The sequence below is a fragment of the Suricata suricatta genome, chromosome 1 (genome assembly GCF_006229205.1).
Source record: "Suricata suricatta isolate VVHF042 chromosome 1, meerkat_22Aug2017_6uvM2_HiC, whole genome shotgun sequence".
Classification (NCBI taxonomy): domain Eukaryota; kingdom Metazoa; phylum Chordata; class Mammalia; order Carnivora; family Herpestidae; genus Suricata; species Suricata suricatta.
The window spans coordinates 156235918-156255517 of NC_043700.1; the positions used below are offsets into that span (position 1 = coordinate 156235918).

Below are 19600 nucleotides of genomic sequence, written 5' to 3' on the forward strand. Positions count from 1 at the left end.
GAGAGAGAGAGAATCCAAGGCAGGCTCCATGCTGACAGCCCCAACATGGGGCTTGATTTCAGGAAATGTGAAATCATGACCTGAGCCAAAATCAAGAGTTGGATGCTTAACTGACTGAACCACCCAGGTGTCCCCATATTACAGTTTTAAACACAGTTATAGATTATCTTGTATGACTGTCATAACAGCTTGCTGAGTATGATAGGACAGGTATATTATTTCTGTTTTATAGATGCATAAACAGAAATTCTGAGATTAGTCATTTCCCATTGATCACCCAGCTAGGGGCAAAAAAGCAAGGAAGTGTTAAACAAAGGCACTCAAAATGAAACCGAAGAGAAGATAAAACTTGAAATTTGATGACAGTCCTTAAAAATAAAGACAGGAAATGTTAAAATGGATGTTAAAAACAATGGACATCTGGCAAAAAGAATAGAAGGTAGAAAAGGAAAAGGGGAAAAATAGTTTAGTGCTCATTTGTCCATAAGATTATTCTGGACACATTCCCTTATTTGACTATTCAGCTTTAAGAGAACAGATAAAACAGGAAGTCGGGGTTACCATACAGAAAGTTAAAACGGTTCAGATCAGTGATGAATTCAAAAGTGCTGCACTGATCTGAAATGCCGTCATGGGAGGTCTTACTTATTTCTTTGAATAAAAATTTAAAGTTCACCCAATATAATTCTAGCTAATGTCTTTGGCAGAAATAAACAGTTCAGAAATAAATTCAGAAATAAACAGCTACAAATCCACTAACTGCACTTCAATTTCTACTAGGTTTAAATTTTTAAGCAAGAGGGGTTAGTAAACAAATGCCTTTTTAATTTAAATTTTAAAATATCACAAATTTTACATTTCAAAGAAAAGATTAAGTCAGCATTTTTATGTGCTAAGTCTTTAATCAAAATACCTTTAGCTTTGGGGGATAGATTTGTAAAGAGAACCACAATTCATGATCTTGATAGTTGTTATTCCCTGCCATTGTCATCCTCCACTGTTTTTTTCTTAACCATAGTATACACATAGTCATGTTCACATTCAGGTAATATGTGCAGACTCATATTCATGATGTGATAAACTATTTGTTGGCTTTCCTTCATTTGGGAATGTTCAAAGGTTGATAAGGGGCTGCCAGCACTTGACTGTGAGTCATTAGGAATTACTCAGCCAATAGAATTCAGCTATAGAGTTGACAATTAGTTTGGGTATGAAAGGGTATGCTGAGCATCTAACCCAGTGCAGCAATCTCAGAAGTGATGTGTATGTCAGCTTAGCTGGAAATGATGCTGCTATGTATTTGGGGGGTGTGTGTGTGTGTGTGCATGCGTGCGCATGTGCACACGTATGAGAATAAGCCCCAGAGAGTGATAACTGAAAAAGCTCTAGGATGAAATAATCCGATTCATCAAACAGACCTTATATATTCTAACTTTCCAAGAAACCCTTTAAAGTCTCAAATATAGCCCTTCAGCTTGCAGCGATTACTCAACCATGGCAAGATTAATTTTGAATTTTGTTCCTCCAGGAAGGAAACCATTTTTATTCTGTGCTGATCACAGATCATTAATACAGCTGATGAATGTCTGTGCCTTATTCAAGGGCGATGAGCTCCATTTAAGAGACACTCAGATCAATACCCTAACCTTAGTTAATGTTTGAAAGATAGTATTTTTCAACAATTGACATATCTCGTTAACAGTCACAAGGTTTAGCTTTCTCCAAATCCATTTGAGAATAATGCTTTGTAAATGTTCTTCACTGTAAAAAGCAGAGACCAAAGAAGAAATCATCACAAAGTAAGTAAAAATTAGTGTAATGAAAATTTAAAACTAGACTCTAAGAAGAACAAATATGGTTAGTATTAAATATACTTCAAGATTTTTTTGGTAAAATGCTAAGAAGATATTGCATGTAAAACATTCATCCTGAAAATGATTACCCTTCAATGTTCACTATCAAGGACTCTTCTGATAATCTCATTCTTTGACTTGCTCTGATAGTAAGCCAATACTTATAATTTCTAACATTGGTTGGTTGGTTTAAGCTAAAGCCTACCAGCTCTTTGCAGTGCTAGGAATGCCTTACCTAATGCAACTCTGGCTGCAGATGCATCATAGTTGATCCAAAAAGACACCCAGGACAGAATTGTAATCAACGTGGAAGGCATGTAGGTTTGCAAAATGAAGTAGCCAATATTTCTCTTCAGACGAAAACTTAGCGACAGTCGTGGATATGCCCCTGAGTTAAAAAAAGAAAAACAAAAAGAAAAAAAAGAAATCAGATCTCCATTTGGTAGGAATCATCTTCCTTCTTTCACAGTGCCCCGAGTTCATTTGGGCAGAAATGTCCTCACCAGTTGTGAACTCCACTTTCTTGGAGACCATCTTGTAGTCGACAATTGAAAACTGAGGAAGCTCAATTTTATTAACTCCAGTTACTGCTCCCTCTCCTCCATTCCAGTAAAACTCAATGTCATCGGTGGTATAGCCGTCTGAAACCAAGACATACAGCATAGTGAAATAGAGTTACGTTGGCCTAGACATTCCTTTTGAAGAGTCTTGGAACTGAAGAGAAAATTCCCAGCAAGTGGTGGTAAGACGAAAAGTTTTAAATCAGGATGGCATATAGGTCTCATAATGAGCACCCTTCCTGCATTGAGAAGGTGGATGCATCTGCTTTAGTGGACATAAACTCTGATCGTTCAGTGACGTCTGATATCACTGATCCTTATTTATTTTCTTTGCATCTACTAATGGGAATTCTTTGGTTAGATAAAGGGATAGCTGGATTCTAGTACATGAACATAGATTTTTACTATGCATCATTTAACAACAATACATAATAATTGAACACATATTTGTTATAAGAAAGACAGAAAGAGCAAAATGGTGGAATATAATGAAAACCCAAATTTGTATGTACTTGTACCATCAAGACATTTAAAAAAGAAATACACATTTATTTTAGAAAATAGGTAAACTTCTATTCATATATGCATATTTAATATTTATTTATTTTGGGAAGAGTGAAAGTGGGACAGGGGCAGAGATGGACTGAAGATCCGAAGTGGGCTCTGTGCTGACAGGCTGACAGCAGCAAGCCTGATGTGGGACTTGAACCCACGAACTGTGAGATCATGACCTGAGCTGAAGTTGGACCCTCAACTGACTGAGCCACTCAGGTGCTTCTCAAATATATTTTTAGGTATTTTAACAATTTTTTAATGTTTTTAATTTATTTTTGAAAGACAGAGAGAGGCAGCACGAGCAGGTGAGGGTCAGAGAGAGAGGGAGACACAGAATCCGAAGCAGGTTCCAGGCTCTGAGCTATCTGTCAGCAGAGAGCCTGACGCAGGCTCAAACCCATGAGCCGTGAGATCATGACCTGAGATGAAACCAGATGCTTAACTGACTGAGCCACCCAGGCGCCCCTCAAATATTTTTATTATATCTAATATATAGGTGAAAAATTAAGAACTATATGAATTCTTTAGTTAAATTTTAAATTGAAGTATAATTCACATATAATATTGTATTCATTTCAGGTATACAACATAGTGATCAATAATTCTATACATTTTGCTGCTCCCTGTGATAAGTATGAAGAATTTTATGAATTTTTGTTCAATGTTTACTTATTTTTAAGAGAGAGAGAGAGAGAGAGAGAGAGAGAGAGCATGAGTTGGGGAGGGGCAGAGAGAAGGAGACACAGAATCAAAAGCAGGCAACAGGCTCTGAGCTGTCAGCACAGAGCCCAATGGCAGGGCTTGAACCCACCGACCACAATTTCATGAGCTGAGCTGGAGTCAGATGCTTAACCAACTGAGCCACCCAGATGCCCCTTATGAATTCTTAATAATACATTTATAGCTTAATATTTATGAGAGTGAGCTTTTGCTAATTTTTTAAAATGTTTTTATTTTTGAGAGATAGAGAGAGACAGCGGGACAGGGGAGGGTCAGAGAGAGAGGGAGACACAGAATCCGAAGCTGGCTCCAGGCTCTGAGCTATCTGTCAGCCCAGAGCCCGATGTGGGGCTCAAACCCACGCACCGTGAGATCATGACCTGAGCTGAGCTGAAGCCAGAAGCCGGACACTTAACCGACTGAGCCACCCACGCGCCCTGAGCTTTTGCTAATTTAAGAGGAATGTGTAGAGGATTGCAGTTTGCATTATTAGGGGCTACCCCTGATTTCTATTGTCTTCTATTTTCCTCTTCTGCTTCCTCTTACCAGTGGTCTAGCCTGGTTATGGTCGTATAAAAAAGTAACTTCTATAAAAACAATGTATGGGTATATCATTTAAGGCATATTGAAGGCTATAGTTGTCTCTTGCTACCTGGTTGAGATAAAGAACATATTTCTAAGTTCATTTTCTCTTTATATCCACCTCAAAGAAAAAAAGGTTTTGATTAAAGTCAGTAATATTTTCCAAGAGATTAAAAAAAACATATTTAAAATTTAGAAGAGTGCCAAGTGCTAAGGATCACTGAAGACATATCACTGCAAGGATGTAGAGCATTTTAAGCTATTTTTTTTTGAAGGGAAATAAACCTGTCTTAATTTTATTGCTTTACACATTTCTAATTTATAGTAAAAACAAAAAGCTCTATTTTGAATTCTTATTCTTAAACTCATTGAACTCCCAACTGTTTTATATTTGGTACTTTTGCCACTCTATGGAGATTATTATTTACTATGATAGGTTTCAATTTACCTTATTTTATTTCTCTTTAAGCCATTTCCTTATAGGTCTAAGAACTTGCCTTTTCTTCAAAGGGTAATCTTCCATATTCAGTAACCCATTGTGCAATGACTCATGTGTAGCCATAGAAACAGAAGATATTTACTTTTAGCTGTAATCCTTGGTGTCTGAGAAGCTGTGAGACCCTCTTTACCTATTGGACTTAGAGTAATCTACATTTTGTTGGCTTATTGACTTACTGGCATATTGGGGATTTATGATGTGTCCGTGCAGGTTCAGCAGTTGAAACAATTGTACTACTCTGGTGAGAGATGTTGATAATGGAGGAGGCTATGACTATGTAGAATCATGTGGCATATTGGAAATCTCTGTATCTTCCTCTCAATTTTGCTGTGAACCTAAAACTGCTCTAAAAAAGTAAAACTCTTTAGAAAATAACTTCTAGGGGCACCTGGGTGGCTCAGTCGGTTGAGCGTCCAACCCAACTTCTGCTCAGGTCATCAACTCATCATTCATGAGTTTGAGCCCCACATCAGGCTCTGTGCTGATAGAGCCTGAAGCCAGCTTAGGATTTTGTGTCTCCCTCTCTCTGCTCCTTCCCCACTCACATTCTGTCTGTCTCTCTTTCTCAAAAATAAACATTAAAAAAATTAAAATAACTTCTGAAAAGCTTCACAGAAACATACTCATACATATGTATAGATAGATAAATAAATGGATAAAAAGAAATAAATGAAAAAAAATAAAATTTGAGGTAATCTCAGAGGATCATGGATGCCGTGGAGCCCATTTATGGGTTCCAGAGTGAGAAAATGGCTAGTGGCAATATGATAGCTTAAATTCAACCCTGATGTTCACCCTTCCATTTTCAGTTCAACTATGAACTATTTCTAAGCCCAGCATTGAAATACGATCTGGGGAATGTGAGGTCTCAGCTTTGTCCGATCTAGTGGGTAATGGTGTCATGGGATCCCCACGCTGGACGAGAGAGAACCTGAGAACTAGTGGCATGGAGTTCTTGAATGGGGGTTGGGATAGTGAGATTAACAAAGAGGGCTGGATTCAGCAGCTCTTTGGGCCTGCTAAAGGGCACTGATACTTGGGTGACCAGAGGAATTGTTTTGAGAGGTGGGAGAGTTGAAAAGGAGGCCTCTCTCAGAGACAGAGACTACCTCCTGGTGTCTCTGAGAGAGGACCTCAGCAGGAGAATGACAATTTACCAGGAGCTCAACATACTTTTCACTTACAACATTGTTTTCATATACAGTGCTCTGGCAGCTGGGCTCCCAAACCACAAGGTGTATGTAAGAAAAAAACAAAAACAACAATGCTTATAAGGGAATCCAACAGTCCCAGAGGAGAAAAACAAGCAGAACATCCAGAGTGTATGGCCCCTAGTGAAAAGAGCTGATGGAGGAAGAAGATGATAGTTTGAACTCTTCATTTCCTATCCTTCTTAAAAATATAGGAACAGTTAAATATATATATATACACATATATATATACACATATATGTGTATATGTATATATATATATATACACATATATGTGTATATATATATATACACACACATATATATGTATATGTATAAAACAACACTTAAGTATATTTGATTAGAGCACAGAAATTTTCCTTATATTAAAACCCATAAAAGATGTTTTAGATAAGTTGAGAAGATGGTCACTGGTGAGGCCAGATTAATGTCTTAGAAGACAGCTTGTAATAAGTATCTCAAAAGAAAAAGAGAACAAAATTACGCAGATTTGGAAAATATAAAGACAACATAATGGCTCTGAAGGACTTATCTAGAAGATCTAATATATAAATAGTAAGCATTCTTGAAAAAGATGAGCCATAATAAATAAAAAGAAAACCTAAATTCTCTTGAGCTTAGTAAATAAAGTATTTTGCAAACTGAAAGGCTCATCATATTAGGTAATTGTGATATCATTCCTGAACTCCAAGAGTAATAGGATAATCTTTGAATTTTCCAGACAGAAATTAGAAGGTATTTTCAAAGGAAAACATATTGGACTTCTTATATGGAAAGTAAAGAAAAGCTTATGGAATAGTATCCACAGATACCTAGAATATAGGCAAAAAGGACAGCAAATCTGAGACCCAAGGGTCCCATTCCCTGCCATAATATTGCTTCTTCCATAGAGGGTATACAAAGCTACAAAGATAAGAAAACTTATCACTCAGGGACCTATCTGAGGTAACATTTCTACAGAAAGTCTAATCAAATAAATGAATCAGGATGGATAACTAACACATAATAAGGGAAATCACCTTGGAAACAGGGGGCTTGTAAAGAATCATAAAACTACTCTGTTCAAGTCTATGCAACAAATTAGAAAATCTGAATGAAATGGATTCTTTTTTCATAAGAAAAGCATTTGTCCAAATAAGGAGAGATAGATAATCAAAACAGCTTGATTTCATTTCCTATAAACAAACGCCCAGTAGGCTCAAATATTTAAGAACTTATAATTCTATTATTATTCAGACAGTTCCAATGTAGAGGCTAAGAGCGAACAGTTCCAAATTATTTTTATAAAGAAAGCAGAGCATATTAGTGAACAAAATCCAGCAGTACATTAAATAATAAGGCATAACTAGTGGGCTTTTTTCCCCCAGAGTGTGAATTGTTCGATATTAGAAAGATCTAGTCATATACTTCATTATATTAACAGATTTAAAGAGAAGGAACACATATGATGATTTACAACAGTGCCAAAGGGGCATTTGACAAAATGTAATAGCCATTTAGTCTTTTTACAAAACAATACTCAATAAATATGAATAGATAGATAGTTCCTTACATAGCAAGATATATCTATCACAGTCTCAAAGCAGCATCATGCTTATTGTGTAAACACTAGAACATTCCCACAGAGTTAACCAGATAAGACTGTCCACTACCATTGCTCTTACTTAACAGTGTTCTGGAAATACTAACCAATGCATTAGGCAAGGGAAAGAAAATTGAAGTATAAAGTTGTAAAGCTGCTTGTTAGACTAATTTACAAGTTACACAATTGTATACTCAGTAAATCCTAAAGGGTGATTTTAATAACAATTAGAAATAATAGGATTAGATATGATAATGAGGTATAAAATTACTATATAGAAATGGGTAGTTTCCTATCCAAAGACAACAATTTATGATATGTAATAGAAGAATATTTTTAAATAGAAACAAAAATATCTAGTAACAAGCTGAAAAATATGTAAGACATATACCACATGTAAAACATTCCTGAAGGGCACAAAAGAAGCCATAAATAAACAAAAAGGCATCTCATGTTTATGAGTAGAAAAACTCAACATCACAGGTTCATTTACGATTTAGAGTGAATATCTATACCAATAGGTTTTTTGTTTTAGAAACTGAACTAAATGATTCCAAAATAAAAATAAACACATCAGAAATTCCAAGAAAACTCTAACAAATAAGAGAGATAAAGAATACCTATTCTTATCAGGTAGTAAAATGTACTGAAAATCTTTAATAATGACAAGTGTTATTTTAATGCTGGTATAGAGAGACTGATCAATGGGCCACACTTGAAAATTCAGAACCAGAGCCAAATGAACAGAGGAATTTAGTATAAAATAGAATTGACACCTGGAAAAATTGGGAAGAAGACAGTTTTATAAGTCATGTAGAAAAAACTGGGGGCTACTGGAAAAAAATTACTTTGGACCTGTAAATTATTATAAACTTCAAATTAGTTGTAGTTTTATCTAGAAAATAAAACCATATATGTACTAGAAGAAAACAAGGGAGAATTCTTTTATAATTCTGGCATCAAGGAGACCTTTTTGTAAAGTTTATTTATGTATTTTGAGAGAATGAGAAATCTCAAATGAGGAAGGGGCGGAGAGAAGGAGATACAGAATTCCAAGCGAGCTCTGCACTGTTGTTAGCACAGAGCCTGATGCGGGACTTGAACTCATGAACTGTGAGATCATGACCTAAGCTGAGATCAAGAATTGTATGCTTAACTGACAGAGCCACCAAGGCATCCCCTTGAGGAGCCTTTCTAACTGCAATTCAACAAAAAAATGACAGATTTGTCCACATTAAAAAAAAAAAAGGCCATGACAAAATCCCATAAACAGCATCAAAAGCAAATAAAAAAAATTATAGAGCATACTGCAGATAAGAACTACATTTCTTCACATACAGAGTTTCTACAAACAACAACAAAAAAGAATCAAAAACATAGTGACAAAATGGAAAAAAGATATACAAAAGCAGTTCATTAAAAAGGTAAAAATGCCCAATCTCAATTATAATAAAAGAGAAACAAATTAAAAACAAGATTATATCAAAGTACCTTTTTTTTTTTTTACCTGACAACTTGGTAAAAGTCCACAAATTGATAACACACTATGGTGCTGAGCATGTGGAGAAACACTGTTGTATAGCGCTGGTGCGAATGTGGTTTGGTATAACCCACCCAGGATGCAGTTTGGCTTCATCTATCAAAAATACGAATGTATGTACCCTTTGACTCAGAAATTCCTATTCTAGAAATTCGTCCCATAGATTGAATTGAATAATTTTGTAGAGGGTATACATAATAGGATTATTCATTACAGTACTTTTTCTAAAAACAAAATATTTGAAACAATATAAATGTCTCTCAATTGGAGGAGTGACTGACCATAAATTATGGTACATTAATGTACTACTATAAACTGTAAAAAAGGATGAGGAAAGTCTTACATATAATATTAAAAACTCTCCAAAACTACTTTTAATGAAAAAAAAAACCCACAAAGTTAAGCTGTAACAATCTAACGTGTGTAAAAAATATGGGAAAAGCAACAATATACTTATGGAGGAACCTTGGGGGGGGTCAGATAACAGATTAATAATTATTTCCTTTGGCAGGGACTAAGTAGTTGGGTGATAGGGATGGGAGGGAAAATTTCATTATATTTCTCTTAATATCTTAGTATTTTTTTATTTTTGAATCATGTGTATCTCCAGTGTGACATGAAGAAGATATGGAATGGGACTGAGTTTGGAAAATGTATCCAGCAGATATGTAGTGGAGTGCAAATTTCCCCAAATTCTCGTGATCCTTCAACCTAGGCTCATCAGAGGTAGACTGAGTGCACTGTAGCCAAGATTCCGGCAGAGAGGAGCCCTGTCTTGTAATGCGGTACTTTTTAAAGGACTGGCTGGACATTTGCATATGACTAGGTGACTGTGTGACCACGGCAGGTCCCAGTGGTGGAGGTGGTTTGGTCCTAAGGCATAGCCTTAGGGACTTAGCAGCTGGGACCAGCCCTTGCTAGTCAAGTTAACTTAGATCTGCTGAGTCAGCTCTCTGCCAGGAAGGAGGAAATGAGCTTCTAGGATCAGCCAGGCCTGTATCTCTTCAGAGCCATAAAAGTGCCTTCTATCAACACAAAATCAGATCAGGTTAAAAATTCACAGCACCCCTGAGATACAAACAAGCCAATTGACTTGGAAAAAGACAAAGTGCTGATGTTAGGCTTGGGGAAAATTTCTCCCATGCACCTTTTTTATGTGATGATAAATACCTCAGCAACATCCATTCAGGAAGATGGCGTGAGAGGTAAACTTCAAAATGATAGATGGAATCAAAATAAGCACAATTTAGTTTAAAAATCCTTAAAGAAGCCAAGACAATATACTCAAACGTAAAGCTCTCTTCTTGTCGGACGTGAATGGAGTGTGAGGTTTAGCCTAGCATGGCTCATACCCTTTATTTGGGGCTGGAGTGGTTTTTATCCAGGCTGGTTCTTGTTTGGCTCCTTACAATTCACAGAGACACTGTCCTATTCTGCGCTAGATTATACGTGATTTTGCTTTTAGTTGGCAACATAGAGTATTTGAACTGTAAGCATTTGTTAGGGATGATGATCACGAGGGAGGAAGTTCTAAAATCTAGTATCTAGAGACTCTCTGTGGAGAGCCATACTATTTATAGATCAAAGCCTGAGTACAAACCCTTGCCCTTGTCCCAATTTGGGGATGGATTCACCTACAGCTTTTGACCTCATTAAGCCTCTATCATTACTTTGTGGCCCTGGGTGGCCTGTTTTCTAGTAGGTGGTAAAAACAGGACTGATCAAACACAGCTTCTGTGTTAGGTTCTATGTGCTGCCCATCAGAGGTGCTTGCCTGCTCACTTCCCCTTCCTGAGTACTCTCGTACAAGGTCTTTGCTGACTCTTCTCCACTGCTATGGACAAGTCTGGATTCAACCTCTCAGCTTCTTAGATACCCATCAGACCTCTGCTGAAGCACAAATACCATCTACCTCTAAACTGGCAAAGGCAAATCAATGGAAATTATACTTAACATTCTAATACACATATTTTGAGTGCCTACTGTATATTAAACACTATGCTAGGCACTACGGATATACAGTGGGTCACACGTGGCACTGCTTTTCAGGATCTCATGGTCTCAAAGCAGGCTGAACAAATGAGCCAGATGGATGGAGCAGGCCACCTTCCAGAAGGAATAATATGTAGAGTGAATAAACATATAGAAGGAATAGCATAAAATTGGGAAGATGTTAGTGGGAGACTGTGATTTACTTCATAGAAGTTACTCAATAAGCAACTCAATTTTATCAGGAAAACTGAAATTTAAAGGGCAAAGTTAAATATACACAAACATTATGAAATCTTCAAAGATTCCAGTATGCAAAGGTAAACATGGGCTGACAGAGGTAAAGTGGCTGGCAGCCATGACCAAGTGTAGGACAAAGTGTAGGCAGATGCCAAAGGCACTTGTCAGAGCTCCTCTGCCCCCAAATGACTCTTATCAACTCAGCTATGTGCTTGCCTTGAACAGAGCACAAAACCATGTTGAATTCTAGTTGGCTTATTTGTCTTCCACCAGGCTCTGAACCCTTGAGGTTTTCCTTCCTTTTTGTACCTTAGCGTCTAGCATAAGTACCAAGCTCCTAGCATATAGTCAGTATCCAATAAGAGTTTGTAGAATATTGTATTTTTGCTTCTTATCATTAGGACTCTTGGCGTTGTGTTACCAACCTCAACCTGACAACCAGGTACTAGCCTGTGTACGTGTCTCTGTTCATTTAATGTGTAGATATTTACTGAGTGGTGACTGTGCCAGGTGGTGGAAAAGTACTGGGGGTTACAGTGCCCCTAAAACAAACTGGCTGAAGCTTAGAAGATGGAAGGGGAGGGGAGGTTCTGGATTCTGGCTCTAGCAGTGCAGTAGTGTTGCAGCTGCTGGTGATTGCTGCTGGAGGAGTAGGGTGATTCCAGGTCCATGAAGCTGAGGAAGAAGCAGCACCTCTTTCGGCAACTCCACCAATGCTTAGAACACCATCTCTGATAGCATCTCAGCAGATTCAGACTCATGGGCTCCAGCACAGGGGTATTAGCCAGTTCTGTCTTTTGCTCCTTCAGCATCCCATCCACCTTCTCCATTTCACTTTTCCGGCCCTTCCAATTTTTATGACCAATTCTCTGTATTGAATTACCTTTTTGAGAAAACTTGAGATGTATCCAGTGTATTTTATCATGTAAATATTTTATCTGTTTATGTAGCTTTGTGTATATCTCTGCCATTTGTGTCCTCTCTCGATATATATATAATTTATGAAAGAAAGAACCTTCCTTGATTCATTTTTAACAAATTCTGGATACTTAGAATGGATTCTGTCTATAGTAAGCATCCAATACATATTTTTTGAATAAGTGAATTAGTGAATATTGCTTGTAGTTTAGAGTTCTAAATTTATTGTCTCCACCTGGTAACTTGACATAGGTAACTTATATGGTAATATTCTTGAGCTGGATTTACTCCTTGATTAAGATGATTCTGCTCACAGGGGACTTGCAGGTGGGTCCAGCCATTAAGGACATGGAAAAACCTGTTAATTCTAGGCATACTGAGTCATGAGGTGATAAATTACAACCTCAAGCTGGTTTTCGAGTCATAAGATCCTATGGGAGAAATGTCAGCAATAATTAGAACTGAGAGTCCAGAGATGGTCTGCAGCTTGGGGTTGAGAGAGGAGAAGGCAGTGGATGAGTCAAAACAGCACCTCTCATTGTCTCCTACCTCTGAAGTCTCTCACTTCTGAAGTAGTAAGAGACTTCAATGCCATGCACAACAAAAGGGCTGGAATATGGCAATCAACCAGTACAGATTTTAATCTTATTCAACTGCTCATATGGTCAGTGGTCTCGGTCTTTATTTCCAAGCTCGCTTATGCTTTGTTTAACTAAAACCCGTTAGACTTAGTGTTCAAGGCGCTGAGATAATTATGCATGATTTGGGGGAGAAAGAAAACGCTCTCTCCATTTCGGGTAGAAGTTTGAGTTCTCATGAGAGCAATAATGGCAGCTGGATCCAAAGGAAAGAATAGAGGCCGAGAAATACACTATTATTCAAAGGTTACACAAGAACATTTTGCCACAGAGAGTGAACATCAATTTACTCACACCTAAACAACCTATTTACCAAAGGCTTTCCTTTATGAGCCAGTGACTTCACGCAGTGCCTCAAAGCCTGAACACTTGGATACCAAGGATATTGTTTCCTAGCAACAATAACTACACAGAAGCTCTCAAAATTTCCTTTCCACCCCTGGGGACTTCTTAGTGGTGCAGAAAGTACAGATAAAATTAAGTCGATGTCAATGGATAAAGATGCATGGAGCTAGTACGAATGTAGAAGTATCTGGATGTTAGTGTTTCTCTTTATTATTTGAAACACTCTATTTTGGATGCATTTTCTAATCTGAAAATAAAAATTACTCCCCACTGGGCTTAATAGACCCAAGAGGATAGTCTAAAATTGTAAGTAAATTGTGTTTTAGATAATGTGGTATTTAAGCTTCTAATCCATGAGTGGGCAGAAGTTACTGTATTTCCCTTTGTGAAGCAGCCATCGCCTCATCTCAAGTTCCCTGGTGTGGAGCTTGATTGGATTAGGCCACTTGTTCAAATATCATGCCTTTTGCTGTGGGACTGGCTCAGGATTAGGTAACAGTCTAGGTCTAAAACAGTCAGCTCATTGTAATCCCCTGGTCAGATTGTTTCTTGCCAATAAACAGGTGGTCCAAGTTCACTCCTAGAGAAACCTGGGACTTTTGTTCAAAAGTTGGAGAGGAGATTTCCTTCTCTCTTTTAGCTGTCAGCAAATAAAAAGTGTTTACTGGAAAGTGGCTGATCCAGTTACAAAAGTCAATGTGTTCCCTTACTATTTTCCTCGATCCTCACTTGCCTTTAATTGAAGGGTCCTAAATCACACTCATGATCAGCATTTCAACTCTTGTTAGAAAATCATCTTTTGAAATGGACTTAGGAGTCCGCCACTCCCCAGTTCTTCCTTCTCCTTCCACATGAGGGCAAAAAACATTTGGAGTTTATCAGTATCTCTGTTCTTGTAGCTGTGTAGATACTTCATATTTCAAGATTATTAGGTATTTGTAATTGTGCATCTCAGCATCAGATAAGGAAGCCAGTGGGGTGTAATTCTTCCAGTGGCTCCAAATCTGTTACAACATTTATTCTAAAGGCTACTTTGGATTCTTTTCTAACTTACATCTGTACCTCTGTGATATCCCAAGAAGCAGTAAACACACTATGGAAGACATGTTTTAAAAGTATTCTCACTGTATTAAAAGATCTTAAGTACAAATCCATGCAGTGATCCACTTAGTGTTTGACTCCTATCTGATAAAATACTGTTTGAATGGTCATCCTATCCCTAGGGATGACTCTCATTTTCTTAGTCAACTCAATTGTTAATTAGGTTTGTAAGTAATCATTAGAAAATATGTCCTTATAATAAGTAAAAATTCATCTTCTTGGAGAGTATTCACTATCACTATCTGATCCTTGTCTACCCCCTGTGTTAGTAGGGAGACAAACCTTGTCACTTTTCTATGTGATAGGACCTCCTATTTTTTGAGGACCACTCTCATAATCCCTTTCAGTCTTTGATTCTTTCAGCTCTGATCTTCCCCAGGATATCCTGTCTTTGAAACTTTTATCTGCTCAGTAGTTTCCAGTTTGCTGGTATGCCCCTTGAAGTGTGGAATTTCACACTGAGAGGAGGCTATAACACCCTTGCCTCTTCAACCTCTCTGAGTTATCTGGCTTCTTTCCCTGACTTCCAAGGTTAATTTTGTCCTGGTCATTGAGCCACTCCTGACGGATTTAGGAATTAAGCAGTGGAAGATTTGGAATTATATCATGTCCTTCAGGTTTGGAATCTTAGAGCCCAGGCATGTCTTCTAGTTTCTTTTTTTCTTTTTTCTTTTAAATGTTTATTTAGTTTTGGGAGACAGAGACGGAAAGACTATGAGCAGGGGAGGGGCAGAGAGAGGAAGACAGAGGATCCAAAGTGGGCTCCACGCTGACAGCAGAGAGCCGGATGCAAGGCTCAAACTCACGACTGTGAATCGTGGTCTTAGCTGAAGCGGGACACTCAACCAACTGAACCACCCAGGTGCCCCATATTTTCTAGTTTCTACACACTCCAGTCAAGCTTTGGCATCTCCTATGTTTGCCCAATATGTAAATTCTCAGAATGACTTTTCAAAAGTCCTGCTCCTTCATATCTGATTGCTTAATCCTGCCTAGTCTCTTAATCCTTGTATGCGCTAGATCATCTCCATTTAAAGATTTTTAGACCCCAGGCCCTTATGCTTTTAGAGACATCTTCTCACATTATATTAACTATGTTGAAATGCATTAACATCTTATGTTAGACATAGTTTACATGTCACTATGGAAGCACTGGATTTTAGCTGACTTGTTAATGTTATTTGTTTTAAGATTATAGTTTTCTTTATGTATTTTCAAGCCAGTAACTTAAGACCCTTGAGAAAGTCATAGCACGTAAGACATTTTGCCTATAGTGCTTGATGGCAAAATGGCTTGGCTGGATCCCAGATACCAATAAGGCTTTTAGTGTATTGCCTAAGATCTTCCAAGGTTTCTTTATTTGGAATATATCCAGTTCCTCTTAAATTTCCTACTGATGGGAATCCTACTATGATCATCAGATCTCCTGACCCTAATTGTTGGCCCATCCTGAATTCTAAATTAGCTAGCTGCCCATAATTTCTCAGGATGAAGTTGCCCGCAATGGCTATACCCTTGGGCTGTCCAGGTGCTGTCTCTGAAACTTGAGAGTCTTTCTGACTCTTCTCTGACCTTCTCTATCATTTTTCTGGCATCATGCTGATGAGGTTCTCATATGCTTTATGCCATGCCTGTATACAAAATAATATATAATATATGATAATATATACTATTATATAATATATAATAATTATATATATATATGTCCCAATGTGGGGCCTTGAATTCATGACCCTGAGATCAAGACTTGAGCTGAGATCGAGAGTCAGATGCTTAACTGACTGAGCCACTGGGTGCCTCAGAGTAAGACTTTTTAAATTCTAGTTGTCAGTCTTACTGGTCTTCTTTTACAGCAGCACGAGTTCAAATTAGCATTTTGACAGTCACATTTTCCCCCTCTTCAGACTCAAATATAGGATTTAATATTGTCCCCATTAAATGTTATCTAATTCAATTTGACTTGCTTTTCTAGCCCGTTGAGGGTTTTTTGTCCTTATTTGCTCACCCTCTGAGTTTCATGTTGTTTTCAAATTTGATAAACGTGCCTTTTATCATTATTCCCTCGATTGAGACAGATGTGGAATGGCAGAGATGAAAATAGAGCCCTGTAACATTCTCTTGGCAATATCCCTCTAGGTTGCCATCAAAAGTCTTTGATCAGCACTCTGCGGGGTGGGACCATCATTTATCTATTTAATATTTGCCTAACTGTTTCAGCTTCAAGTCTTTATCTCTGTCTTTATGCTATTTTCCTGATTTGCTGATTTTGCAATCTTATCAAATCAGAAAGTGAGGTCTGTTTTGACTTGTGTTTAGAGAAATCAAGGTGCCTCCATAGATTACTGATTCTCCTTTTATGGGATCCAGGGCTAGAATCTCACTGGACTGAATCAGTCTTACTAGCTTTGGTGTCTTACAATTTTCCTTTTTCACCCTCTGGAACAATGCAATGGAGTATTCCATTCTATTTCCACCAATAACCATTTGGTGTACTAATGTAAGTCTATAGTCTCGTGATAATAATGTTCTCTTAATAATGTCAAGTTTCCTTTAATAAGTGCTAGTTAATTTATGTAGGTGTATATGTTTTAGGAGAAATTATTGGGCAAGATAAGAAGCAGTGGTGCTCTATTGCCAAAAATCAGTGATGGGGGAAAAATAATCACATCTGGAAATCCTAAAATCTTATTATGAAATGTTTATCTTACATGTTTGTTACCGATACAATTTCACAAAACAAATAGCCACCAGCTGTCTATATTTTGTCTTAATAGTCAAGGGAGAATATTTTATGCCTCAGAAAAAAATTTTTATCTATCTCCTTCTCATTTAGATTACCAATCACAAAATAGGTTTTTCTGGGATAATTGTAGTCAACATTTTTATAGTCTTTTTAAAATTTGTATTTATAGTTTATTGCCAAGTTGGTCATTTTTATAGTCTTAAACCCTTTTACATTGTGTATATATATTTAATGAACATCCTAACTGCCTGCACTTTAGGCAAAAGATGAAAATAAATTGTGGGACTATTAATTCTTGTTTCTAAGTTTTGCCAAGATCTGGGCGCACCTTTCTTAAGATGATTCTCACAGCATTGCAACCAAATAAAACTTGTGCTCTTTGTAAAGTTCTGTGAGAACTCTCTGTTCCAAAATTGAGACAGTTTGCTTAATACTGCTGTCACAGAATGGAGAGGGCCTGGCTTGTTCAACTCACCTCATTTGAGGTTCTTAGAGTTACTGTGATTAGATGTCACCACCTCTGCCAGCACTTTCTACTCTGGATAAAAAGGGAGATCAAAACTTCTCTGTGCTCTGAAACAGTTGTTTGGCTGTAGTCCTAATGCACGTGGAACAACCACATTCACTTGAACATATGAAAAAAGAATTAACCCATAAGCAGAGAGTCTAGTATGTCACTTAAGGTTGTTTGAAAATCCTATTTAAGAGTGTACATTGTTTAATGCCTGATCTAGGGATGCCTGGGTGGTTCAGTGACTTAAGCATCCAACTCTTGCTTTCAGCTTAGGTCATGATCTCATGGTTGTGGGATCGAGTCCCACGTTGGGCTCTGTACACAGTGTGGATCTTGCTTGGGATTCTCTTTCTCCCTCTCTCCCTTTCCCTCCCCCCACCTCGCCCCTCTATTGTCTGATCTACTTGGCATTTTTCAAGGTGTACATTATTGTTTTATTTAAAAGAATAAAAAATGAAATCAGACCTAGAGAAAGCAATCACTCTGATTTTGATAAGCACCCAATATGATACATGTCGCTTTATTGCTGAAGTGAGAACTATGTTTGAAGATAAGACCCTGAACAAGTAAAGTAGAAACCAAGACAATTACCCAGCTAATCTAACTGCAATGTTACCTTAACCTTACTGCTCAGCCAATGTTATTGCTGGCATGGGCCTAAACCCCTAGATTAATAGTTGAGATGATAACCCCAGTTACCTAGTTTAATTTTTATGACTATTTTATATTTGAAATGTGAAAAATTATTCAGAATATCTTTATGGAATTTTTATTTTGAAGATTCATGTGCATCCTAGTTTTATTGCTTGTGAATCCACCCTTAAATGATTACTGAAGAATTCTTTTTTGAGGAGTGTCACTTTTAACTGAGAAATTCTGACGATAAGAAATAAAACACATTTTGGGAGAACCCATTAAATATTAAATTTAAGAAACTCCACCTAAAAGACTTATGGCAAAATACATATAGTGTGCTATTAAAGGGGAAAAAAAGCATCATAAAAATGTACATGCATGTGTGTATATATAATCAAGAATATATACAGAAATAGTTAATAATGGTTATTTACAGATGTTACAGTTATGGGTGATTTTTTTAATTCCAAAAATTTTATGTGGTAAGCATGTAATGCTTTTAAAAATAAAACTCCAATATATTGTTTTTATGTTCTGAAATTGCCCAAATAGATTTTGGGAAAGTGAACTTCAAATCTGTGAATATTATTTAAATAGCCTGTAGAGGGCACTCAAGACCTTCCAAAATCATAAGCAGAGCTGGGAGAGTCTCTGAAAATTTAATTTTTCTAGTTGCAGGAGATTTAGATATCTTCCTGATGATTTTAGCTTTGGATCACTGAATCTTACAAGGTTTTATTTTAACATTCATTTATGTTAAATGACACTAGAAAAATTGTGATTAATATACCTTGTCACAAAATCAGATTTTCAGCTAGAAATATGTTTGTATTTAAATACATGCAACTCTAATTGATTGCTATAGTAACTATAATAAATTACCTGTTTCGCTATATTTAATGCTTAAGTTATAATCATTTTACTATTGTTTTGAAAAGGACAGTCTATACTATTTTAACTATACATGTGAGTTAACAAATATCTAGGTGCAGCAAATGGTATGGACTCATTCTTCATATCTCCCAGTTATTATGCTTATGCAGCTGGAAGCCACAGAACACAGTAAATTAAAAATTACCATTCCAGCAGGTCAGAGTTTATTTTCAATTTATGCTAATTATTTGCCTAGTTCTTGATTTCCTTTAGGTATGTTTTTTTTAGTCTCATACTCCTTTTTCGTTCACACTCTGATGATATTTATTAAGACTCACTCAATTTAATTTCTAAATTAATTTCCAAATTTCCAAATTTCCCCATTTGTGGACATGAAGTATGTAATCTCTGCCCTGGGTTTTCACAGCTGTATTGCACACAGCCTATCATAAGCATATAGTGGCAAGCTCTTGTATCCAAGTCAAGTAAATTATTTCCAAC

The 19600-nt window shown here is 36.9% G+C and overlaps 1 protein-coding gene across 1 annotated transcript in view; it reads right to left on the minus strand.

The window, feature by feature from the left end:
- Nucleotides 1-19600, minus strand: part of GABRB1 (gamma-aminobutyric acid type A receptor beta1 subunit) — a 373510-nt gene that overhangs the window by 33490 nt on the left and 320420 nt on the right. The window contains exons 6-7 of the mRNA XM_029946293.1: nucleotides 2357-2494; nucleotides 2089-2241 (exon numbers count right to left, since the gene is read on the minus strand). Of these exons, the coding sequence (XP_029802153.1) occupies nucleotides 2089-2241; nucleotides 2357-2494 (291 nt within the window). The remainder of the gene's footprint in view (nucleotides 1-2088; nucleotides 2242-2356; nucleotides 2495-19600) is intronic.